General features: G+C 42.9%; 1 protein-coding gene across 3 annotated transcripts; it reads right to left on the bottom strand.

Moving 5' to 3' along the window:
* Positions 1–510: 510 nt before the first annotated feature.
* kita (KIT proto-oncogene, receptor tyrosine kinase a) lies at positions 511–27701 on the bottom strand (the record flags this gene model as incomplete). 3 transcript variants are annotated; one of them, XM_079350786.1, is made up of 21 exons in its annotated part: positions 27020–27701; positions 23943–24197; positions 20929–21213; positions 20709–20848; positions 19046–19217; positions 18088–18274; positions 17139–17254; positions 16750–16864; positions 15109–15290; positions 13061–13167; positions 12776–12902; positions 12127–12231; positions 11734–11844; positions 10938–11079; positions 10672–10763; positions 10426–10556; positions 9074–9196; positions 6127–6238; positions 5948–6047; positions 5279–5384; positions 511–3564 (listed from the first exon to the last, which is right to left on the bottom strand). In XM_079350786.1, the coding sequence occupies exons 1-21, from the start codon at positions 27072–27074 to the stop codon at positions 3382–3384; spliced, it is 2946 nt and encodes a 981-aa protein (XP_079206912.1). In that variant the 5' UTR covers positions 27075–27701. The 3 variants fall into 3 exon arrangements, with proteins under 3 accessions (XP_079206912.1, XP_079206911.1, XP_079206913.1); XM_079350785.1 differs by having other exon boundaries at positions 19046–19238; XM_079350787.1 differs by lacking the exons at positions 511–3564; positions 5279–5384 and having other exon boundaries at positions 5944–6047; positions 19046–19238.

Consider the following 27701-nt stretch of genomic DNA (forward strand, 5'->3'; position numbering starts at 1 on the left):
GTAAAACTTCCTCAAGTCTGACAAACAAACACTTGCATTCAGTCGCTGCACTTCAATGGTGGGATTTCCTGCTTGTGTCTAATCAGTTAGATCCTGTAACAATGGACTCTGCCTACGCAAATTTGTGCACCGGGCCTGTTTGCTCAGAGTGCTGCAGAGTCCTGCTTGTGGCTTTCCCCTCACGGCCAGATGTCCCTTTTTGGTCAGCCAATGAATTGAGAGTAAAGCAGGAAGAAAGTCTCAAAGAACCAGATTAGATGTAAAGCGTTTACGTCGGCATGCGGCACAACTGGGATCCAGTGGAGCTCCAGAACAGATGATCTGAAACACTTGTGATAACAGCCTCAGGGTACAGCCTGTTCTATCCTCTGCACATTAACCAATATTGCTCTCATATGTCAAGAACGGAAAGACGAGAATATCTCGAACTGAAATGACCAGAGCTGCACATAGTTAAAGTCTGCTGAGCGTGATGCGTCTCTGCAAGCAAAGGGACCCAACGTCTTTCTTTCATTATTCAATATACACAATTTTATTTACATTGACACATGTATTAGCAACACGTCATATGTACACAGTAACACTCAAGCCTAAGGTTTAATAAATATGTTGCAAAATATGAAGGGAGGAGACAACAATCAAACTATCACTCCCAACCTTTTCCTTTCTGGTTGGAGAATCTAGTTCCTGGATTTTTATTGAGTGTTGATGTTGAAAAAGAACATTTCGATCCGTTCTTGTGAAAAAAATTTTAACGAAGCAAAAAGTGTCTGTAAGGAATGATTCGAGACACGCGCAGCCTTTCCATTTACATTTACATACATAAGAAAATACAGCTCAGTGACATTCTGCTTTCATGTACCTTCAACAGCATCGACTTTACAATAAACGCACATTTGTATTTACAAAAACACAGTAAGCAGTAAGACCGTAGGGTTTTAGCCTAAACTACATGATGAATCTTTAAGTAGTGGCACCTCTTTGATAACACACACACACACACACACACACACACACACACACTCATCATACACACAAACAGGACACTTTCCTGATGCTTCTCCTTACAACTTCCACATCCAGTGGGGAGGAAGAGGGGGTCTAATAATGGACGGACTGCAGGCTGATAGGTGCTGAAAGTCCCACGTTTGATGGCGGAAACAGCTGCAAGGACTGCTGGGAAAGCAACGACGGGTCTGAGAACAATGAGACGACCGACAAACAGACCGAGCTTTGCACCAGCCACATGTGGGACAGAGAGGTGAAGAGCCTCCTCTTCTCTGTGACTGCACAGAATTATGCACCGCATTTAAAGTTCAACGCCGGTGTAACTTAAATCAGAAGCATCACTGCAGGTCATCTTCAACTTGTGACCAGACTTCCCCGATCACTGAGCAAGCAAACTGATTGATGTTAAACTTGTTGCTACGATCATTAGCTTGGTTTTTTTCAGCCTGGTTATGAGAACTGGAGACTTGGGCTTTTTACAGTATTTTAAATAATTAAGTTTAACAAATACGTCGACAAAGTGATCAATAGCAACTTTAACTCTGGGGGAAATGAAGACAGCAGAATGACAGAGGAGTCAGTCCCGAGGTGCAAAAAGAAAAACATGGACGGTGCATCCTTTGTGGCCCAGCATGTCCTGAGATTCTGATTCAGAAAGTTTTAGATTTTGTTTTGAGTTTTGACCACAACCCAATTCAGTTCGAAAAAAAAAAAAGTAACCCAAAAACTGTTCAAACTCACGCTGGAGCAGCGTGCTTTAATAATGATTTCCACCGCAGGTCTACAGTGGTAACTTTAACGGCCGCCTTGTTTCCTCGTCTGCCATCAAGGGGGGAGAATTTGAAAAGCAGATCTTATAAATCGCAGTACCTTGTACACACAGATCATTAAGTGGATGTGTGCAGAGAGCGACCCTATAAAACCAGGACAGTTATTTACACTTTTACAAGAGAACTCTCCAGCAGTCCAGCTGTCAAAAAGTCAAACTCTACACCTGTGACGCATGCTGAGGAGCTATGACGAGCAGCACGACTTTCAGGCTTCTCAAGAGCGGGTCAAATATGACCGCTGTCATCTCATGGCTGAATTCATTACCTACAGATATGTACACATAAGCAGTCGACAGCGTACCAAAGCTTGACCGTGTTCCATGTTGAGCGAGATCAGATCCAGTAAAGACGGTTTCTCTAGACATCCGACACCAGTTTAGAACAGAAATGTAGGACTTAGTTGACTTAAAGCACTCGTGAGGCTGAAGAGTTCAGCAATGTAAAAAAAAATAAAAAATGAGCGTGTTAGTGAACAAGGTGTGACAGTGGGAGCCGTTGTGTTTGTTTACATTTTCGCTGTGTGTTCCCAGCTACTTTAAATGGACCCTATGATGATGAATTAATGTAATATACAGGTTGAAAGGAAGTCAAAATGATGACTACATTTAAATGCAGAAACTCAAGCTTTGTCAGGTTTTTTTTTTTTTTTTTTACCAGCCAACAAGAAACAACAAGCATTTTTTTTAAATGTTTTTTTCTAATCAAGTTCGGTGCCATTTTTAAAATGCTATGTTGATCGACTCTTTCTACATCACAGGTGAGTTTCTGCGTACAAATGTAGGTCTTAGCATTGACTTTGTATGAAGGGCCATAAGAAAACACATGAGCTCTCTGTTGGTCTGAAAACATCATAATCATGAGCTACCCTGCAGTCTAATAGCTTATATAACAGTTTCTCCATATCTACATTTTATTGGCCCCCAAAAAGTATCTCCTTCATATAAACAGGAATGTGAACAGTTGGAAATAATACTGACGATAAAAGAGTATAAAAATAAAACTCAGCTGCTTTACGTGGTGTTGATGTGAAGTTCAAGTGCCTCGAGTGCCTTTTTTTTTTTTTCCTCCTAAAATTGCAACAGCCAACCACATTAAAACACTAGATACATATCCATGGCAGAAAAATAACAAAAAAAATAACCAAACAAAACATGTCCAGTAGATAGCAAGTATACGACAAGCTAAAAATCACAACTTTTCTGAAATGTGTGGAAAAGAATCAGGACCCGATAAAACGGATAACAGTGTAATAATGTCCGAAAAAAGACAGTTTTGGAGTCACGTGGTTCCTGAAGTGTTCTTCGCTGTGATCAGGGCAGCTTTAGTCAGACTGTCCTCCCTGTAATCAGCAGGATATTACAGTGATAACAACAAAATGCCGTTCGTCCTTTGTTGATCGGTCTGCTTGTAGAGAGAATTACTGTCTCGTCTACGACGTGTTTCAACAGATGCTGGAGCGGCGGGCGGGTGAAGTTGTCGGGTGGTTTTTGTAGTTGAACATCACAGGCACTTTATGAGGCAGCCAAACAGGTCGGGTGGGTCCTCACACCCGCTGGGCTCTGAGGTTTGTGCCCTCCAGGAAGACTTCATGCTGGACCAGTAAGGGCTGTGTCGCTGGGCTGTGACTGGCAGCTGAGGGGAGACGGGCGGGTGCCGAACTGTGAGACCCCGGCTCCTCCCTGGCTCCGGGCGTCGAAGGGATCCTGGAGCTGAAGTTCAGATAAATCTGGAGAGGAGAGAGACAGCCCTATTTGTGATTGTAATTATTTTACATTTATGCTTACATGATGTCAAGAAAGCCGAGCTAATGCCTTAGTCTGACTAAAATCCTGACTTGAAATATCAAATTTCTTAAATCCAGACGAACACATCAGGATTATGTTTGTTTGTCTGTACTCTATACACATCCATTAGCTGCTAACAGGCCTTGACGTTCCGAGCGTGCTTCACAGTTCCTGTGATGGTCTTTGACTCCAAAGTAAAAAAAAAAGAGACTGATTTGTATTTTACCCTGGACAGACATTTATATACATGACTTGATTCCAGATGTGCCAAGCTTAACTAGATGTCATCCATAGGACAAAAAAACTTAAAGAGTGGTGACTGTCAAGATGTTCTCTAACAAGGCATATTTAGCAGGGGTGGGACTTGATTAAAAAAAACGTGAACTAATTAACTTTCTAATTAATTAAGCGCATTTCAAGTGCATCACAATATTTGCCCTAAACAGCAACACTTCTCAGTCTAAATGGATTTTGGTGGATGAATGAATACAATGCATGCAGTGTTATTTGCTTCTCAGTTTCATAAAGCTGTTGGAGCTTGTTGGAAATAGTTTTTCTGCACAGCAGCTGGAAAGTTGGATCACACGTTGCTAACTGTAGGACATTTTCTAACCCCTTATCTTCTACCACTAATAGTGGTCTACAGTCCAGAGCGATCAATTTAGAGAGTGAATTTATAAGTTTATCAGACGTTGAATTACTAATTTAGGTCCTGAAGACAGTCATTTAGTCGAGTTTAGGCTGCAAATGCTTCTGTTTGTAGTTGGAGAAGCTAGCGATAAGCTAACGCTAAGCTAGCGATAAGCTAACGCTAAGCTAGCGATAAGCTAGCGCGGAGCAATGACAAACAGTTCCGCGCTGTTTATGAGGCAAACTGTGATTAAAAGCGTTAAAAAAATGTAACACATGGTTTTCTTGTAATTAATTAATCTTAATTAACGTGTTAAAGTCCCACTCCTAATATTTAATAAAACACAACTCATCAACAAGCTGTAAGAACTCGCACCAGAAACTAAACATTCAGAGCCAGTATGTGGTGAGAGCGGAGACAATAAAAACAAAGAGGGCATTATGTGTGACACAATTAAATCAAGCTGAGGGTTAAAACACGTCTGCTCATGCTGTAAAGGTCACCGAGATGTCGAGCTAAAATATGTATAAACCCTGGAGGTGCCTTCACAAACTGTTTTCACACAAGAAGTGGAACTACCAGACGCCTGTTTATCTGTTATTAGTCTTTGAATCAGTGTTATCTGAGTGTTGACAGGTTTTGCTTTTAAATGGACCTGAGCTTGTCTAGTCTTCTGACTACTCACCAAGCTTTTACACCGCCTGTCACACTTACACATTCACACAGTGATGGCACTGGTTGCTATGCATATCGACCATCAATCAGAAGTAACTAATCCTGTTCATGCACATCCATATGCCGCTGACGCAGCACAGGGAGCAATTCGGGGTTAAGTGTCTTGCCCGAGGACACATCGGACGTTTTCCTCGCAGAGGCTGGAGATCGAAACCCTCGAATGAGAAATGAACCCTTGTGTCTGTGTGTGAAAGACATCACCTGCAGTCTGTTTCACTACCTTATAATCCAGCTCAAAGTGTCAAGACTTCTCACTTCATTATTTTGTGTCGAGGTGGTAAACAACCTACATGCTTAGTGGCATCGGACAGCTGCTGCTCAATCCTCTCCACGACCTTCCTGAAGGGGGGTCTGTTGAAGGGGTCGGCATCCCAGCACGACCGCATAATCTGATACCTGCAAAGCAGCACAGACGCACAAAACCACTTTATTTGTCTTCAGCCGACATTTTAAGCATTCTTTGTTAGTAATAAATAAAAAAACAGATAAATAAACAGATTTCCATTTGAAGTCTTTTCTTACCACATCCATTTACTTCACTCCAGTCATTCTTTAACACATGACCCACACTAGCATATTTTAAAATGTAAACAAAATGTTGAAAATGTGACAGACACCTGCGTATTATTGTGATAAATAATGACAGATGATCCATAAAGTCTCAAACATGTCGGTTATCATAGTTTTTCGCCAATTTTACCGATCGAGAAAGGAAAAAAGAAACAAACGAGATGTGTAAAGAGCAAGATGGATATCATCATCAGGATATCTTTGTACTACATTTGTATATTTATGATTTCAAACTGGTGCGGCCTGAATTTTCATCTATTTTTGACACTCCTTACGTTCCACCGCAGGAACAGGACAGTCGCTTGAACCATCAAATGTCTGGACTTTAGTGAGGATTGTCAGAAGCTTGTAGTGTGTGCTAACACTCATATTCCCTGTGGATTACTCACATTTCACTGGGTGCAAACTCGGGAGCATCCATTCTGTATCCCTCTTTAATCAGCTTGTAGAACTTGGCGTCCACAGGCATGCCGGGGTACGGACTGTTTCCTACATTCAGCGATAAGATTTTAACTCACAGAGACTCAGACAGAGAGAAGAACACACCTCAACCAATGGACAAACATACCTAGGGAGAAGATTTCCCAAAGCAAGATTCCGTAGGACCAAACATCACTCTCGAAAGTGTACACACACTCAAAGATGCTTTCTGGAGACATCCATTTCACCGGCAGACGAGCCTGAAAGAAAAGCACAAGACACCTTTTAACGCTTGTACACACGCCTCATCATGCACTCAACATATCACAGACAGCTCATCAACCATCACAGGTTTGTCCGTTTGATAAGATCTCTTGGCTGCACTATTTTCTGTCTTAAGGCCATGAAGTTAACTTTGTATTTTAATTGTTAAAAAGAGAAGACAGACAGCTACATGTATCTGAGGCCTTTGCAGAAAACAGAATATATATCGGGTCCAAAAAAAAAAAAAAGCACAATACTCCAATGATTTAGTTTAGCTGTACTAATAACACAACTAAGGTTGTTGTGCAGACGGGTACAGCACACACATCTTTGGTCTTCAAAATGCGGCAGGTACTCATATCCACGGGGTTGCACCAGTCTGTATCCATATATTCATGTGTGTTAATAATAAGCAGGTTTCAAAATAGTTTGTAACAATAAACAAAAATGTAAGAAATACATTGGTTGGTACAGTTATTGGGCCTGTGAGAGTGTAAATGTAACAACTGCCCGACGAGCCGAAAAGTAATAAAAATAAATGTAACAAACCCAAAATGTAACAACGGGTCCATAATGTAACACAACGCGTTACATCTTGGGGATTTGTTGCATTCTGGGTAAAAAGTTACAACATTTTGTTTTCAGCATTTTTTTCACATTATCGACCAGTTATTGTATTTTGGGTTTTGTTTGTTCGTTGTTACATTTTGGGTTGTTGTTACGTTTTGGGCTCCAACAGGGAGATGTTGTGTACAATTTTTTTTTTATTTTTTTTTTCGGTCTGAATTTTCAAACCAATATTGGCCTTAACCAAAAGACTAAATCTGCAGAAGATCTCCTGCCTAACCTAAATCCAAACATGGGGGATTTTACATGTATTAGTGGTCATCAGTCGATGAAGATTGTAACACCACAGAGTATTAAAAGCATCCACTGCTGCCTTCATCCTGCAAAACACCTTTTGAGTCACCGTCCAATGAAAACACAAGTGACTATACAACTTAACAGTAACTGCCAATACAAACAGCAGGAGAAGCTCAAACTATATTTAAAACCTTAACCATAATCCTTCGCCATTGTAATCATAGGTGTGACTTAGTTGAATCTATTCTGTTGTGTTAACTTGTCAGGAAATATTTGAGTAAGCAGGACGGCTACACAAGTTATTTTAGGCCCCGCCTCTTTTTTTATGTACAACTAACAACAGGCTGAAGCGGAACCGTTCTTCTGATTGAATGAGAGAACAAATAATCCGGGTAAGAGCAGCAGGTAAACTCGTGTTCTATGACCTCTGAGTTTGATGTCTGCAAACAATGTTGAGTCATGCTGATACGCTTATATGAGCCGGGACTCGAGGACATGAGGACATCTCCACGGACAGACAGTGACTATTCAAATTTAACAAAAAAGTCTAAATAACTCTGCATCAAATATAGATGCATATATGTGATTAACTCTTAATTTGACATATTGCTTTGTGCGTGTCTCACTCTGGTCTGTCTCAGTCCACGTCTTCGGCTTTAGACTGACAGATGGGGCGGACTGTTTGAAAGGCAGGACGCTGCACTGGGAGCACTGGGGTGTCAGGTGTGACTGCGTGGCAGATGGTTTACATGGCTCAGGGGTCAGGTTGGACGGGAACCGTGGGGTGAGTTTTACTCCGGGTCTGTTCATGTGTTCAGACTGAATATATGTGAACGACACAACACTGGTAAATATTTAGTGATAATCTAACAACCACAAAAGGTGAAAGTTTGTTGATGCAACTCATTTAAATATAACGATGTTATATGTTTACAATGCAAACGCTTCGGATCAGGTTGTTGCAGCAGCTGGGACGCTGTCGCTTTGTTACGACACAATTGAATAAAAAGTTGTGATTTATGTATTTATAGAATTAAAGAAATGCATCACATGACATAAGAAACAACTAAATGAAATGAAAATAAAGCACCTCGTTTATGCTGTTTGCAGTTTTCGGCAAAACTTTAAAAACACGGTGCAACATAATCTTATAAAATTGCGCTCAGTAGTGAAAGATGCTGCTACGTCTGAACCAAACAAACTAAAGCTAATGTGCATGATAGCATTGACTACAAGAGTCTTTTTTTATTGTAGACAGCCGACCTGCCTTTTTCACTTGATATGATTAACGGCTCGAGTGATGGAGCTGCAGCTGGGTTTTAGTTCCTAACTATCCAGTAGTTAACCACTAAGCCTGGTGTCAACTTTATACCTGAAAGGAGAACTTCACACAGCTGCTCACACACAGCGCAGCACTGTCGCACAAGTCACGCTAAGTAAATATGTACCTGCAAGAAGGAAGTCTAGAGAGGCAGCTGCTCGGCTGTTTGCACTTGAATGTGTCTTGTGAAATATGTACACAGCTTCACTGTTTGCCAATAACTTTTACATGTCATATGACTGAATGCACCCTGGGAATAATTTCTCCACAGACATTCAATAAATAAAAAAACTTAAAAAATGCTTTTCATGGATTGGAATACAAATCAAGTGTAAAAATGCAGATGTTTCATTTGGTTCTTGGCTTTTCCTTTGATGGAGAATTCAAAAGGTGTCCTTGCATCTTTTCTATTTTTGTTAGATTTGAATAAGGACCTCGACTCGGGTTTGACTTCCCTTCATCACCTTCAACTTTTTTTTTTTAAATTCTACTGCACTTTAACTGTGATATATAAGTCTTAACGTTCAGCTTCAAATCCATGCCATATGCCTTTAACTCTCTGGGGCTTTTACAGTTTTTACAAACAGGTTATTACTATTCAAAGCAGAGGGGTTGATGGGAGATGAGGATGGAGTGGGAGTCTTACGTTGCCTTTGACGACGTAGTTGGAGTCTGTGGTGATGTCTCGTGCCAGGCCGAAGTCACAGATCTTTGCCACTCTTCCCTGAGTCAGGAGGATATTTCTTGCGGCCAGGTCTCGATGGATACACTGTAAAAAACAAACGCACCACGGCCTTCAACATCTCACGATACGTGTGAAATACACGACCAATCAATAATACATCAAATGCTTTTTTTTCCCTCTCTCATGCAGTTTGGTGCTGAATTTCTACACTTGAGTCTGTAACACTCAACCTCTGACACTGATACAGGAGCTAACAGGCCACACTATCTCACCTGCACCACTAATCAATATTTCATCCAGATGCTATAACATGCATTTCAGATCTGTTTCCTCGCTACGCTACATGCTACATGCTACATGCTACATGCTACATTTTGTTCTTTTATATATTTGGAGGTGTTTGAGGAGCTGTTTGAATTCCAGGGGAAACACATGTAGTTTTTAACACTGTGCTATGCTATAGATAGGAAACAGAAAAAAAATCAATCAACAGGATGATTATCAGGCGAAAGTGAGCCGCCTGCTTGTGCAAAAGCTAACAGCGAATACGTCAACATAAAAGATGCTAAATGTGTTGAACGAGCAGCAAGAACAGCACACACCGTGAACGAGTCATCTGGATTCTTTGGTTTGATTCACTTTTAGACTTTAGCTGCTAGCTAGCGGTTTGTGAGACGTTAGCGTAATGCTGCACAGGCTGCAGAAACCTGAGCTGCTGATTTTTAACCTGAGCTTATCTGGACACGCCTTTCCTACTTTTTAATACTCTGTAAGTTTGAATTGACTCGCTAACAGGACGTCGACTAGGTTTTTATTTAAAATTATTTGTAAAGGAAGGCTCGACACATCTACCAGGTCAACACTCGAATGAAGCAAACTACAGAAGAGAACTTGCCTAACTATGACTTTTTTCCATCGTCAGGCACTCAACACTGTCACGGGTATGAATGATCAGATTGTTGGTGAGGAGAACATGTTATTTTTACGCTTTTAAAATCTCACTCTGGGTACAAAGTTGTTTCACCAACTGAGCCATGGGGCAGATATAAACCGCTTTTACTTTCACACAATATCAGGCAATGAAATAAAGAACGTGTGTTTAACCTTCAAAGTAAAAGGGCTTTACGACGAGAGAAAAATACATGAAATAAAAACGTTGATATAATTCTGCTGGTTTCAGGAGTATCACTGATTAACTCCTGTGAAGTCTGATCTGACACAGCACTGTTTGAACCCAAACAGTTATAGTTGTTTAGATGTATAAATCAGCTCAAATGCATAAATCTGGTCTTGTGTTTGGTACTGGTGCTCACATTTTTGGATGCTAAGAACTCCATGCCTTTGGCCACTTGGTACGAGAAGCTGAGAAGGTCTTCGGTGTCTAGAGACAGACCGTCTTCATCGAACATCTCACTCAGTGCGTCTTCTTCAACGTAGGAGCCACCTGAAGGAGGCGAAATGAGACGAAGATCAGATCCTGAAGTTGCATAAGTCTCGCTGTAACAGTTCGCTGTGTATTTTCGGACTGAGAAATTTGATGAATGGCTGGCCCGGCTTGCCTTTGCGTAGCGAGCGTCTCTTCTCTGTGAAGCCGGGCGGCACGTTGCCAGCAGCAGAAGGCCTCATGGTCATGTAGCCGTTCAAGCTGTCACTGTGAAGAGGAAGAGGAGCAGTCTGGTCTCAGCTGAGCACAACCACACACACACAGGCCCGCTGCTGTCCAAATACAGTATACTCCCACGCACGTTCTGGGTCCTAAATACTCTCCTCTCTGTTCCACGCACCACTAAACCTCATCTTCATATATAGACATAAAGACCCTCACCCAGCTGTTTCTCTCTGCGGCACAACGTTGCGGTAGTAGTAATCTTCGCCCAGCTTATAGCAGATAAAGGATTCCCTTTTCCTGCGCAGAAAGTTCAGCAGATCTCCAAAGCAGCAGTACTCCGTGATCACCAGCGTGGGTCCTGCAGTCAAACCAGGAAGAAATGCAAATGACATCACTCGTTTAATAATCCAAAATGTTCATCAACGAAATGTTTAAAAGACGCATAATTCATCTGTGATTATCAATCTGCGAATGCCAATAAGAGGAAATCATCTTAGAATTAGCCATGGTTTTTAATGGTCAAACAAAGAATCAATTAAATGATTAGTTCTTGCAATAAGCCAAGAAAATAAAAAATAAAAAATAAATAAATATATACATATATATTTATATATTTTGTGTTGTTTCACAAAAAAGAAAATAAATGAATAAATAATTAAAAATTTATTTGTATATATTTATATATATATATATATATATATATATATAAATATAAAAATAAATATATATTTTTTCATTATTTATTTCTTTTTCTTTTTTGTGAACACAAAACTAACACGTCTGATTTTTATACCTAAACTCAAAGTGTCCAAGATATGATTTCTCTTCATGCTTTTTAAAATATATAAAATGTTGTGCATCCTATTTCATTCTTTTAACTTTTTTTTCCGAAGCTTCAGTCACACAGACACATTAATCCTTTAACCTCCTCTGTCTTTTACAGTTTCTACTCTTGATTCATCGTGTTAAGTGTTCACTGTGGTGATCGTGCAGGACAACAAAGCTGCCACACCTCCGACGGTGCACGCTCCCAGCAGGTTGACGATATTCATGTGGTTTCCCAAGTAACTGAGGACTTTCAGCTCTGACATCAACGCCTCTTTCTCTGTAGCATGAGCGCTTGCTGTGGGGGAAAAAAAAAAAAATTGGATCATGATTGACGTGCATAACGGTGAGCAGTAAATAAAGCTATGATAACAACGTGATATGGTGTGCACGCTGGTTGCTGGCGGCTATGGGACTTAAAATAGTCTCTGAAACGTCTCGATTTGGCAGCCCTGTGAACACCACCCAAATATAGAACATCCACCTAATACCTGCATGAACACCTGCACGCTGACTTAGCAGGCCTTTATTTTTCAAACAGTAGGAACAGCTGCAGCTGCAGTTTGTTGACGGCACTTACATTTGAGCATCTTCACAGCCACCGTCATGACTGAGTCTGCTTTGGAGAGGCCATATGCAGTCGCTTCCACCACCTTCCCGAATGCACCAGATCCCAGCGTCTTCCCTGAAGACAATGAAAGACAGATAAAACTGTTACAACCCATCCTTGCATCCCTCCCACAAGCTGGCCCCGTGCCAGTGTTCCTAGAGCAACACCAGTTTGAGCCCCCGGGCTGTGTGTGCAGACACCAGGACACGCAGGATCCTGTTTAAGGAGGTTTGTTAAAAAACAACACCCATAATATGTCAACAAAATCCTGTTTGCAGTGAGGGAGTGGGTTGTTATTTTTTTTTTTATTATTAATGAGCCGTGGAACTGGTTTGCGGCTGATGACCACTGACATGGCTCAGGCCTCGACGCTGTATCCACACGGGAAAAACAGAGCGCCAGTTAATCAGGGAGAAGTTGCCTGAGGCTGGCAGAGCTGATGTCATCCCTTCTGTTCTGTTTGGCTTTTTAACTGACACAAACACCCACTTATCTCCACATCACTCGGCCCCCGATGCTGATTTACACATTAGGCATTGAAAGCAGGAGTTCAGTGCTGCAGCGCGTGTCAGAGAGGACAGATTAATGACAGCTTGGAGGGTGTGTGCAGGGCGCTTACCAAAACGCAGGTTGTTTCGAGGAAACTCCCACTCGTGATCGTACGGTAGCTGGGAGGGGTCAATGTACACATAGTTGTTTCCATGGATGCCGTCGATAACTTTCCACTGGATCTGGTATTTTGGTTTCTGGCACAAGACAACAAAACATAAACTACTGTTCAAATGCAATTCAGGGGATTTCAATATTCATTTTTCTTGGCTTGTTCTGACTCCAGATTTGGAATTAAAAAAAAAAAAAAAAGATGGGTGTGTCACCATGCCGGTAAAGTGCAGAGCTGCCCTACCTGCATGTACTTGTAGAAGAGCATGATAAGGACGAGGCAGAGGATGCACGCTGCTGACACGGAGCCAATCAGCAGAGGGGTGAACAGATCATGTGGAACAGTTCTCTCTGCAGGGACACATATAAAAAAAAAAAAAAAAGGATGTTGTTAGGTGCAGGAACAGTGACGCGTCTGCCTCAGTGGTCGGCCATGTTTACACTCTGCAGTGACATTGCAGAGGGGCATTAAGGTAAACCATGGAGGGCTAAGTCTCACTGAAGCCCACTTTGCTCAAATCACAGAAAACTAATCCAATTAAACATGTAAACAAACTGTCAACGCTCAGAAGCTCCGCCCCTCTCGTACGGTGTCTGCACTTTATCAGCGTGGCATTACTTCTGTTTTGCACTATTTCAACGTGTTTAATGCTCCTGCAGCTGTGTTTGTGAGTAATTAAAGCTAATCAGCGTCCTGTTCCTGTCTGTGATGCCTTATTGTTTTGCTCCTCTGCACACTGGGCTGTAATAAGCTCTTTAGAGATAAGAAGCTTTCTCTTCACTTCAAATCAGAGAATGCAGAGTCTGCAGGAACTAATCCCCTGTAAACCTGTCAGTGCTTTCTAAAGCTTCTCTGTGTTTTCTGTTCTGCAGCTCACGGACGCCTCCACAGCCTCCCACAGCCCCCCCCACCCCCCCCACCCACCTCTCCCACCGAACGCCCCGCACCGCCTGGACTCCCACTGAGCTCCACACTCTCTGCCTCCGCCGGCTCTGCTGCTGCCTGTGAAGCAGCTGCATGACGCTCGCCCACATGCCCGCTGTATCATGAATAAACCCGGGTCTCCACCTTCAGGTACGGACAGGTTTTCGGGACTTTTAGAGCAGCAGGTGGGGAAGCCGTTTTAACTGAGTGGATTCTGAAGTCATGAAGTAAACAATGGACTAAAGCTAATTCCTATCTGTTAGAGACAATGTCTTATCCAGGGCCAATCATATCATCGGGATCTCTCCCTGCTGTTTACCTAACAGATCACAGACGTCCAAACTCAAGTTGTAAAACCACATTTATGGGTTAATCCTCCACTGAATCATGCTTGCCGTAAATATTTTGGGTCGAGGATTAAATCCCTCGTCGGTCCACAGAGCACGCAGTCAGTCGCTGAACTTTTGAGTTCACTCTGTGAAGTTTAAATGAAACCCAACAACAGGTGGAGAAAGATTTGTAATCTGAAAGAGGAGGCGTTCATGTCAGTGTGTCCTCTCAGGTACTGTTGACTCTGTTGTGCTTAATTCTAATCTGAAGGTGAGGACACGCGGGGGATTACATCAATCGAGAAACAAAACAGTGTCAGACTGAGAGGCGCCCCCTCCACTATCACGTCGTGTGTAGACCTGCTTAGATGGTCAACAGAGTGTTTCATCCATGTCTTTGTTAGCAGTTAGCACGTGCTATGCTAGATGAGATTACCCTCTTTGTTTTTTAACCCTTTATCGGGCAGGTGACTATTTTTGGTAATTTCCGTACACATTAAATATGGCCGCCCTTCTTCACCTCAGTACGGTCGAGAAGCATGTGATCCTCACTCAGCCAATCAGAAGAGATCACCCTACGTCACTGATCCTGCTATGTGTGGCATTTGAACCAAATATGGTTTATTTTTCAAAATGAAATGAAATTTTGAATTTTTTTTCCCCATCAGATATAAAGTTCTGTTGTGTCTCCCAAAAACACTCTGAGGTTATATTTGTTGAATTTCAGAGCTTGCCCTGTAAAGGGTTGAAGCTAAGTTATGCAACGCTTCATGATACGAGGTAATAAAGAAAAAAAATTAACACCCCCTGGCGAGTACACCATCCGCCGCAAAAAAGTCAGAGTGACCGTAGCCAGCAATTATCTCCAGCAGCCTAAAATAGACAGCAGTTAAACCCCCTTCAGCTAATAACCAACCGCTAAAGCTAATGCTAGCTGTAAAAGCCGAGACGCTGTTGCGTCACAATTTTCATGGTTGTCGCGCTGAAATTCTTTTCTCTGAAAAGTTTTCACGTCACCGCGTTGAGAATCGAACCCACCGCTGATAGAGAAGAGCGTGTAGGCCTGCTCGCCCTCCGCCGTGGCCACACACTCCAGCGTGTTGAACCGCCCTCTGCTGATGTTCACCCTGCTCTCCACCTCCGTCTTCCCAAACCTGGGGCTGAACAGGGTGATGGTGATGACGTGCTCCTCCTGGGTGGCATTCACCTGCTGGGAGCACCTGAAGGCAGAAGATTACACCGTGTTGACACAGGATCATCTGATGTCTCGCCTCCTCACACATTCCTACCCGTAAGTCTCCTGTGGAAACGTACAGAATGACCCACACACACACAAACACACACACACACACACACGCTCATGTCTCAGTTCTGTTAGCTTTGTAATAGTCGGGGTTCGTGTAGAAGTCGTCCCTGGCTGCTCTCGGGTCTCATAACTCTGCAGGTCATGTGCAGTGCGTGTCTATAGGTAATGAGACTTAATTGGATTAAATCATGTTAATAAATAAACGGGATGAAGTTTAGATTATCACTCGTGATTCACTCCTTCGTGCATTTTGGGGGATTGGTGTCACCGACCGCTCGTCGTCCTCAGACCTTGTTCACGTTTGACACGCGATGAGCCGAGTCCATCTGGCGCAACGCCTCCAAAAAGGTTAGAAGAGCGTGAAGGAAAAATGGCGTTCAGTCATAACAAGGTTTTGAAGAAAGGGAGAGCTGCTGCAAACCGCACCGTTTAAAAAGACGGGATTAAGACCGTCTTTAGTTTCAAACTGTCTGACTTTTTTTTGACTCTCCATGTTGAAGACACATTTTTTTGGTGTCTTGTACAAATCTGCACAACGTGTTGCCCGTTGGCCCCCGGAGGCTTTATGATCATCAGATGATAGCCGATGAGTTCAGAGATTGTATTTTTTAATCAGCTGAGCTCGTAGCTGACTTGGCCACCTGACTTATCCACAAGCTGATTGGCCGTTGAAACATGCTTTATAATCTTAACCCAGCCTGATGAACTCACAGGCTGAATAGTGTCTCAGCTCAACACTTTTCACCAGGACACTTTTTCTCCGGCATGTTGCAGGTTGTCGCCTGCGAGGTCTCAGAACTAAATCCAGCGACACTAAAAATGAGGTTTTTCGTCTTCTGATGGGTTACGGATATTATTCAGCTTTTAAAGATATTTTTGGGCTAAGAGAACTCTGCATTTTATTTGTTTATTTTTATTCAATTTTACTACCGAATTCTGAAATAACTGTGTTCAACACCAGGAGCTCGCAGGATTCATGTTCCCTGGGTTAAAACTCCAACATGTCGTTTATTTGGTGCCTGTTTGGATGTAACGTTGATCCAGCGTGAGTGTGATATTCAATCAGCTGCACACTGTATTTTATTTTGAAGTTGACTCTTTGCGTCCCAGAGTCGGACTTCCTGATCGGGACAGTCCTGCTATGTTGAGGTCGACATGTGCTGGATGTGCATCAGTTGAAAATATAAGCTGAGCTACACCTCACACCGTCATATCATCAACACAGATGAGTCATATCCGCCTGTAATGAGCGCCAAGTGGACACTCGAGGTACTGCAGGCTTGTTTGCACTTCCTGCTCCGAGCTTGAGTGAAAGTGAAAAGGTCGTGTTCTGCTGAGCTGTGATAGGCTGAGACAAAGACTAAAGGTCGTACCTGGCATGTGGCTGCTCACAGTAGTACCAGGTGATCTGCGGGGCGGGGAACCCCTCCGCCACACAGCGGACCTGTCCGTCCACCGGGCCCTCATGGGACACGATTTCAGGTTTACCTAACAAACACAGGTTAATGTCACAATATGTCAGGTCAGAATTAAACCTTTAGGAATTCACTCGACTTTAACTTTAACTTTATTTGTCCCCGAAGGGCGGTTTGATTATGAACCGGAGAGCGAAAAAGGTCATTTCACACAAAAAGAAAAAGGTCAATGAAAGCGTTTCCCTCATGTGAACAAAGACCAGTGCAATGTGCAGTAATGAGATTCATTACATGGCTTCAGGGGACAAAAAAAAAATCCCACGTTGAAAATCTATGAAATAACTTACTGATCACAAAGATGGAGAAGGTTTGGTTTACTGATGTGTCACGGTTCGAGGCTTTAAAGGTATAGACTCCGCTCTCAGACATTTTCAGTCGCACCAGCCGCAGCTCACTGCTGTACCTGCAAAACAAAAGTGTTGCAAATGTTTAAAAGTTATTCCTCCCTGCAGATTTCTTCTTATCACTTCTCAATTTCCTGATCTGATAAAATTATCGGGATCGTTTGGCCACCACGATGTGCAAAAAGTTCATTTTGGACTCTGTATGTAAATCTATATCTGTATTTCTATATCAAAGATAGATAGAAAGTTATCTGACCTTTTTCCTCCCTCGATATCAGTAAAACTACACATCAGTCGTTCTACCTATCAGACATGAATGTCCCAACATAAGTAATAAAAATCCCAGTATTAGCCAAAAGTAAAAGTCTGTTTTTTTTCCGGTTTGTTTGAACAGAAAAGAAAGCGACCTCCTGAGTTCAGCGGCGTGAGAAAACTTGAAAATGCTCAAATATTTGCATTAATGATCACAAACAGTCGTCTGTAGTTTTTGCTGATCTGCTCATTGACAGAATGTAAATGCTAAACAAAGGTTAGCTCTTTGAACTTTCTCTCTCTTCCGTTGATAATGGATTTATTGATCCCGATCGCTCTGAAGAAAAGGTTTCTCCTGATGCATGGTCCAACAGAGTCACCAAACAGCATGACACAGAGCTAAACTGCGTTAGCCGCCGCGGTTAATGTTAGCTAACATTTCTATGTTTTACTGATTTTTCATGGTTCCTCCAGGAAGCTCGCGGGCCTTTCAAGAGTTCTGACCTCATGTCTCAGGTAGCTGTGACGAAGTTCAGCTGCAGCCGAACAGGAGGTGATAAATTCCACACGTGGAGTGTAATGAACTTTTTAAACCCGCCGCTACGTGCTACAAGCGGCGCGCGTGTCGGCGTTAGCTCACCTGTACTCGTGGCTGTGTGTCGAGATGACGTGGTCCGACGTGTTCATCAGCTCTTGGCCCGAGAGGCTCCAGGAGAAAGTGTGCGGCTTCGGATAAGCCTCAAAATCAACGTTCAGGGACAAACTCTCGCCTGAACGCACCTGGATGGTTTTGTTTTCTGCAGGCGATAAGTTGATGAATCCCTTTTCTGAAAAATGTAACGACAAAATAAATGAGACGTTGCATCGAAATATTTAAGGATTTTTACTGGATGGTCTTTTGTCGGATGCAGGAAACGAGAGCTCTGGGGAGTGGAGACGAGATTTCGGCTTTTTATTTATTTTATTTTTTTAACGATACCAAAAAACTTTAAAAATGTTTAATCGTGTTAAAAGTTTATTTATGTCGCACATTTCAACAACAAGGCGATTCAAAGTGCTTTACACAAGACATCAGAAGCATCATGACAGAGGAAAGAAAAGAAACATTAAAACAAATTATATTACATTATAAAAACTTAAAATTTGTCCAAGTAAAAATAATTCAAATAAAATTAATGTAAAGAAGAATAATCGCTAAATTTCAATATTTAAATTTCATTTTAGAAAATCCATTACCTCAAATTTAAAGAGAAATATTTTTTAGGTCTCAAGTTCAAAACACTTGACTTGCTGTTCGCATTCCACCCGACCTTGACTTTTTGACTTATAGTATAGTAATGACCTTCTGGGTGATCGAAGGTCACGATATTGACTCAAACGTGGAAAAAGGAAAACTTGCTGTGGATGAAAAACTAAATAAAAACTGCTTAAAGGAGCGGTAACAAGTGACACATGAGATGTCAAAGTACTCAGCTCATTGGTTCCCCTCACTGTGACCACAGAGAGACGTGTCCACAGTGCGCCTAAAGGGACAAAGTAGCATTAGCATGTGTATAGCTAAGCAGCTACATTGACAGTGATGACCTTCACGCACTCACCGTAAACATCGAGCCACAACGACTGCGAGCTGGAGCCCCTCTCGTTCTCCGCTTCACATCGGTACCGGCCAGCGTCGCGAGCCTCCACCTCCACGATGTGCAAGGTGCCGCTTCGCACGTGCGTGAAGTGCTCCGCCGTGATACGTGACACGCCATCAACCTTTGCTGGTTGCTGTGGATACCAGACGGCACCCTGTCAACGCCCAGAGATCTCTACAGATTAACCCCGTCTGCATGTCTATCCGTGCTGACACACAACCTCCAGCGTGCATCTGACACACAAGCATGCACACCGCACTTCACACACAGCCAAGACCCTGAAGCTTATACAGCATGACCCGTGTGCAGAAGAACAGCCAACCACTGACAGCAGGTACACAGAGAACCTCTTCCTGGAAGGATTGTTTTCTGTGAGTCAAAACTAATCCATTTTTTGTTTCCAGCTTATAATTATGTTCAAGACATTAAGACACGTCGCTGGCAGGTAGTTTTCACGAGGTGTCTCGATGTCCTGATTAATAAAGTTTTCCTCCCCAGGAGCTGATTATTAGTGGTTGACTGTTTGCTACTTTTAAGAGACCAAAAACATGAATCAAAAAGTCAGCGGCTGATACACAAAGAACGGATTCACGGCGCTCTGCATCGTCTCCACACGGATTCACAAAAGAAATGCACAAATTGTATTCCAGCACAAAACGCAAAAAATTGAGACGTTTGCAAGTATTTGGAGTCTGATGGAGGGGAGGAGAAGGGATGTCACCATGCCAGATTTCTAAACTTTGATTCAGAGTTTAGTTTGGAGTCTCTCTTCCTACTTTAAAAATGTGTACGTTCAAAAACGACAAAATAGGTGTTATTATGGACCTATCAAAGGGCTAAGAAAACACTTGGTAAATGTTTTTGTATTTCTGTTTTTCATTTTCTAAAACTTGAACGATCATAAATGATCAAATAGGTGCTATTAAGGACCTATCAAAGGATTCATTGATGGTAAAAAATGTTGTATTCTTCTCTTCTTTATAATTTAAATGATCACAAGTTAATTGTCACAAACTGCTCTTTCATGTTTGATAAGTCAGAGGTCACATAAGTTCTGGGAACTTCACCCTCCTCCTTTTGAGAGCATTTTCTCCCTGTTTCTTTTCTTCCCTGTGAGTAAATCTGTTCTGTTGTTTTGTCTGCTGCTCAAGTGAACTAATAAACTAAACTAAACTAAATTCAGTTGTTGTGGAAAATCAAACAATACTGACGCGTGATTTGATACCAACGAAGCAAAAAACACGAGTCCAAGGTATCAAATAATGTGTCGTCATAGGAGGGACATGTAATGATTGATCACGACCTTTGAGAGCAGCTCTTGGCGTCTCCGCTCTCTTTGAAGCCTTTAAATCTCAACGAGAATGGGACGCTCTTTTTTTTTTTATTTCCCCAGTTTGTAAGGCCGCCGATGTGACGCCAGTTTGAACAGCTTTAAGCTAGCTCAAGCAGGATCAGATAAAAGGAGTCGAGCCGAACCCGAGCCTGCTGCTCTGAGAGCACGACGGCTTCGTTGTGTGACATTTGAGGAAGCAGAGGAATCCGTTCTTTGTGAGTTGGCCTCGTGAGGTCATGTACCGCCCACAGTAGTGCTACCCATGGCGCAGAGAATGCTGATGAGTCTCACCGAGCCAGGCGGGATGACCCACTTCAGCGTGATCTCTCCGTTGACGTTAGTGGTGTTACAGGTGAGAGAGAGACTCTCCCCTCGGGTGAGAATGACTCGCTTGGGCGCCAGCAGCTCGATCACAGGAGGAGCGGTGGGGACTGAGACGGAAAACAAACAAACCGTGCATTTAGATCAGGAATCACAACGTGCCCGTGAATGTGCATTTAAACGTCTTTACCTGGTCGAACTGTCAGGTAGTAGTCATGTGACCTGACCGGCTCCTCCCCCAGCCGCCCCGTGCACACATAGCAGCCCTCGTAGGCCTTCTGGGGGTTGTGGATGGTGATGCCTTGCTCCAGGCGTGCGGTAAACTGGAGTCCAGAGGCCAGAGCTGCACTGGAACATGTTTCCAGGCGCAGGTTCTCCAGACTTGGATCGGTTGCCAGGCAGGGAATGGAAGCGTCGTCTCCCACACGAGTGAGAATGTTGAACACCATTGATTTTCTGAAAGGATTGTCAGGATCTGCCAAAAAAAAAAAAAAAAACAGAATCGCACATGAAAGCTTCAGCTGAAAGCGAGGCTGCACAGTGTTCTGCTCAAGCTTTGGTTTGGGACATGATGAAAAAAACAACATTTAACTGTTAAACATAAATCAATGTTGCTGTGTGGACTTCCTGCCAGATTATTAATTTGGATTTATTTCTTTAAAACAGCTGTTTCTCAGTTTGAAAACGGGTGCTCACAGCTCATCTGCTGTCCAGTAATCATTCCCTCCAGGAAACCCCGGCGTCGGGGGGGTCACACCTGTTAACGCTTATCCAACCAGTCTTTAAGATTCCTGCACGGCCTTGGGATTTTTGTCACATCACTGCAACTTGTCCATAAATTGAATCATCTTAGTGATGCCTGATGTGCACATGTATGTGCATGTGTAGGTCTGCCTGCCTCTGTGGACTGAAACCGGGCCTGTCGTCTAACATCACTTTGTTTCTTCTGTGGATATACGTGTAGCAAGGTGTGTGAACTACAATCAAACGAGTGTGTTTAAACACCTACACCGTTAATAACGTGGCAGAGTATAACAGTGTTGGTACTGGGACCAGTTAACATCTTACGACCACCCACAGCTGCCCCATCTGCTACAGTGTAAGCTGGACACGAGCTACTGATCATGCACTCACTCATGCTAAGCTATTGGCTAATGTTAACATCACTTTACACTCTTTGTATCGTACCAAGCTAGTATGCTAATTTAGCATAGCATTTAGCATTGCAACAGCAAAAAACTCATTAAATGGTAAACTAAGCATCCATGAAGGCATTCATCTAACGTGCACATATCCAATGGATCCCTTTAATCACATGGTCAAAACAAAGATGCTGATTGGTCAGAAAAAGGTGAATCTGCTGGAAGTGTTCACAAAACCATTTGAAATCAAATTTGTCAAGTTGAATTGAATTCGGGGACTTGTTTTATTTATTTTTTTTAATTGGACTTCTGTTTCCAAAAAATATATTCAAATGATTTAAAAAAAATAAAAAAAATATTCTAAACATTGAATTTGTTCATTCAAGTCAATTGTCAAAAATCTAATTCAGTTTCTGTTTATACAAGTTTGACAAACTTACAGTCAGTTTTAAGCTACTGAAAAAAACTATTTTTCAAAATAAGAGTGTGCTGCATTGTCACTGATTAAATAAAGACACAAATGTTTGAAAAAGCTGCTGCGAAATCAGGATTTCAACCAAAAACAAAAGACTAATTGACTTTTTATACAGAAGTTTTTATTTTTTGGTGGCTTCTTCACTTTAGCCTGTAAAACACTAAATGAATCAAATCTCAAATTTTTCCCCTCCACTCAAATATAAAACCAAATCAAAGAGAAACTATGCAAAAGAAAAGATTACACCCACTCCTGTTATTCCAACATTCCAGCAGAAGTTTGCGGCATGGAGGATAACAGTTGGTGCTTCTGATTCTCCAGTTGGTGCCGTTACACCATTGCAGAAGGACGAGGTCATAACGAGCTGGTTTAGCTGAAAGTTTAGTTGAAACACTTTTGCTAGGTTTACTCTCAAATCTTTAAAGGCTACTTCCATTTATTTTGTTTTTTTTTTTATTTACAGGAGCATCCTGGTTTGGCTGGTTTTCATGCACGTGCCATGTTTTCACACTCGTGCACGCAGCCCCATGTGATAAAAAACACCAATGTGCTAAGAGGTAGAAGGATGCAGAACGCTGCGACCGTAAACCACGTTGGGATTAGATATTCAAACACGACAACTTTGTAAATGTTTCACCGTAACGCTGATTCTGTATGTTGTCTTTCAACACTTTTCCATCGCAGCCAACCAACAAAAAAAAAAAAAAAACATGTCTGCAGCATTCTGAGGAGCATTTGTTTGGCATTTCTGCTCAGAAATTATCTGCACAAATTGAGATTTCACACAAAACATTTGGATTACAGATAACAGCCTCTCTGTTTACTGTTCACTATCAGTCACACTGTGTCGGAGCTGCCGCAAAACTGGACATTTCCAACTCACTCACTCAAAGTGTTTTTCTCGTGAGGCACACGGGGGAACGCAGCGTATCTCTGATCGTTTGTCTTTCGCATGTTTGGCTGCACTTCTTGTCACAAACACACAAACACACCAGTCCTTCCTCTTCTTGTTTTTTTTCTGCCCCAAGAATTGACCCCACACTCGCTCTCACTATAATTGAGTATTGCCAAATCAACCAGAACAAAAACCTTCAGGATTTAAAAGTTGAAATAAAAAAAATTCCACAGATTTGTCTTGGTCCAAATTTTGCAGAAGCACAAAGGCGGATCTGTTATCAGGCGTTGGTTATTTAAACACAGAGATCCACCCTGCACAGACAAAGCTTTCACTGTTTACCTGTGCAAGGTTTCTCGGCAGAGTAAATGTTTTTTTGATGGTACTACATCTGAGCCTCTCATCCACTAAGTAGTTATTGTTTGCAGCCTCAGAGGTGGATGTGTGGAGAGTGGAGTGAGTGATCAGCACATGATATCAGCCGGCAGGTATGGCAGCAGGCCAAGGGGATGTGGAGTCACAGAGAGAAGGAAACTCAGACATGCACTTTGTAAACAGCTTCAGTATCTCCTGTACCTGTGCAGGGCGAAGCTACAAACACACCCACACACAGAGAGAGACACAGCTTCCCTCGGCTCTCTCTCCACATCTCACTTTCATTTCACAAACGTTCAAACGTTGCACCCTGCTACCTTTGACGTAGACGTAGATGGAGGTCTGCTCCTGCGAACTCTCCTCCAGGCAGATGTAGCGTCCCATGTGAACGGGCTGAGCCCTGGAGAGATGCAGGGTGGACATCCCGTCGATCTTTTTCTCGCCCCGCACCCTGAGCCGGTCCTCCCGCTGCCACTGCATGGCTTTCTCGCCCTGACAGCGCAGCTCGAAGGGTTTGTTGAGCACGACCACGACGTGGGGGTCTGCGGGGGTGATGGTGGGCTTTGTGTCGCCTGTGAGGAAAGAATGAGACAAATCCACTGCTATCACACCAAGGATGAGAAAAATACCCCCATCAGGAGGAAAAGATCCAGCATGATTATCACCACAAATCCTGTCATGAAACGCTGCAGTTAAAAGTTTCCAAATGGAGGAAAAAAACTGGATGCAATGCTCTTTTTTTTTTCTCTCTCTCTCTCTTTTCTTTATTGTGACAAAAAATGTGCAGTTTCGCAACCGGAATGAAATGTTGAAATCATTTTCACACCATCGTGGAGTACAGATGTGTTAGCGGCACAACAACCGCACTGAAGAGATGCCTGAGTGCCAGAACGTGCACGACTTATAGCGTCCGGTTTTCATCCAACTCAAGGTCGTCCACGGGTTAAAGATTTTGATGCACAGCGTAAAGAACTTTTATTTGATTTCTTTTTATAGTTACACTGCATCATGCTTCAGTTTAAAAAAGGCTGATTACAATCTCCCAGAGCTCAAACTTACAGACAATTATGCACCATCAATAAATAACAAGGGCGAGCTGCACATCCTCCAGTTTAACACACTGAAACAAATGTTACTTAATAAAGCACAGATAGGAAAACGGAAGTGTTTCTTTTCTTTGGATCGGTGGGTTGGAGCTCTTTTTGAAGAGCCAACTACACAGACAAAGCAAAAGATAAGAGCAGCATTGTGCAGAGACGCTGTTTGTTTGTTTTCTCAAAGTTTTAGAGACACTTATTTATTTATTTTTTTAGAGACTTCTCTCAGACTCTCCTGCAGAGTCCGGACTCCTCCAGGAGGAACACGTACATGAATCATGAAACACAGACGTAGTTTATCTTTTTCATCTACAATCAACCTCATTGCCCCCCCCCCCCCCCCCCCCACACACACACACACACACACAGATAGAGCCCATACGTTCTGTCACCATCATGTGGGAGCAGGTTTTGAACCCTCAACGTCTGACGTCTCAGAGGAGAGCAAGACAACAAAAAGGTGTCATTTTTAAAATGTTAGCCAAAGATGTTTGTGAAGGACGGAGCGACTCAAAGACGAATCTGAGGTACCAGGAGGACAAAGTCATCATCCTGTGCTTTGTGACCAAACAGCTGCTGCTGCTGCCAAACATCCTCCCCTTCTCTAATATAATAAATAAACATTAAAAAAAACCCATCAATGACCCCCCCCCCCCTCACCACAGTCTGAGCTCTGACTGCTGAAAGTCAGGGTGTGGTTAGGGTGTGCTGGATCCATCTGTAACGCTGAAATGTGTCGAATCACAGAACAGCAAACAGCCATGTATCATTCTGCAGCGATGGGTCTATTTAGAGACTAATAACACGGACGGGCCCGTGTTTGCTCAGCCTCTGCGCTCATGCGTAAATATTTGGCTAACAACTGTGGAATTTAACGTAAAGAAGGAGGAAGGGGGGGGGGGCGCTATGTGTGAGGAAGGAGCCAAAAACATGATTTAAGACTGTTCATGTAGCGCTTCAGGCAAACTCGATTGTATGTCTCATAAGATCACATGATGCAGAGTCGCAGACAATCAGATGATGCATCAGTGAGCAGGGGGCGTCTGCAGGACCCTCAATGGGCCCCTTCACCGCAGCCTCAGGCAACCCTGGGATGCAACCACATGTCCACTACACACACACACACACACACACACGTCCGATCGAAAGTTTAAACTGACCGCGTGCACAATGTTCCTCCTTCAACAGTATTTCAAAGCGCACATCTGGAAAGGATGGATTCTCTTTTATTGTGATGACTGACGCGATCAAGAAAAAAAAAGCTACATCTTTAAGAAAGATGCATGACATGAAATGACACCACAGTCTAAACTGCACAAATACATACAGATGGAGAAAGTTGTCAATGTTTGCGTGTGATGGACTTTTTTTTTATTTCCCGTGATCCTTCAGTCGCACTTTTTCCTCCACAATGACTCCCGTGTCATTTGGTATCAAACTGTCAATTAAATAAAATTAAAAATTAAAAAAACAGGCGAGGACAAACCAAGTCCACCTGATGCCTCCTCACTGAGCACCCTGCAGAGTCACACTCACAGAAACGTCTCGTGCGCGCGCTCTGCTACAACACCTTTCCATATCTGTGAGAAGTGTTTCCTCACACGATACAAGGCAACTTTAAATGTAAAAAAAAAACCACACTTCTAATGAAACCCAGAGCGAAGAGAAGACTGCCGTATGTAGACAATACGATAAGGTGTTAATGAACTGTGAGCTCACCACACTGGCTCTGAAGATGTTGCCAGGCTGGAAAATAGCAGCGATGTGTTTCCAACACCACGTCAAACTGTCGGCGCAAAAAGTCACACATGTGACAATATTTATCCAACAAGTGAGAAAACACGTAGCTCTGTGGCCTAACAACTGCAGGACGCACAAACAGTTCGTTTGCATGCTTCCAAGGAATCAGGAGATGCCAAGATATTTCCATACTGGCGGTTACTGCGCGCTTTGCCTCCGACGAGCAGTGAGCGCATCCCACTTCAGCCTCACCGTGTGATTACTGCTGTTCTCTGAATAAAACATCAATTATTAAAAGTTGCATCCAAATCATGAGCCAACGTATCCGCTTTCCTCGTTAGGCTTAGGTTTCACACACTTCAAGTTTCCTTATCATCACCACCTCCCAGAATAAAAGAAAAAGGCATTTTAAAAAAAAACCACGAGGAGCAAGTGGAGTGGATTTCTTTTTATCTCACTGAGCTTTACGCAGATGAATACATGTTCTAATCACCCTCGAGCATCTGGTTGTTACGAAGAGCAACAAGTTCAGATGCGTAAAGTGCAGAATTTCTTACCTGGCCGGAAGGTTAACTGTAGGAAGACGGACAGCAGTATCCAGTGATATTCCATAGTTATAATTCCATGGGTCTAGCTGTAAAGGTGAGCCAGTTCCTGGGTAGTAAACAGAGCTGTGTTGTACTCGAGTTGAGGGAAGTTCACTGCGGGCTCAGAGAGAGACGCGCTCAGTGTTTAAAGGCACAGACGCACAGAGGAGCTCGCGGCAGCAGCGGCAGCGGCAGGAGCAGCGTCGTGTCTCTGCGAACATGCTGTACTCCAGGAGCGCAGCGGGGCAGGTATACCTCTGAGTGACCGAGGCGTCAACAACATGTTTGTAGGAGCCAGTGGAGGAGCTTATTACACACGCCGTGCACGAGATGTGGGAGGCGACAACCAAACCGCGCGTGCACAAACACACGCACGCACACTCTCTCTCTCTCTCTCTCGCTCTAAGACAAAGAGAGAGACACGATCAGGCAGCTCCCTTTCATTCCGGATCTCTTCTGTAAAAAAAATAAAAATTAAATAGATCCCAGTTAAAGTACATTTACCAACATTTTTATGAAAAAGTTTAATTAAAACGATGACGGAGATTTAAAAATAAAACTGCCAAATTGAGTCGGAAACAGCAGATAACGAGCTCTTTGTATTGGCCCCCCTCCTGACACCACACCGCATTTCTTTTAAACCCTGGCACGC

Source organism: Symphodus melops (assembly GCF_947650265.1).
Source record: "Symphodus melops genome assembly, chromosome: 8".
Taxonomy (NCBI): Eukaryota; Metazoa; Chordata; class Actinopteri; order Labriformes; family Labridae; genus Symphodus; species Symphodus melops.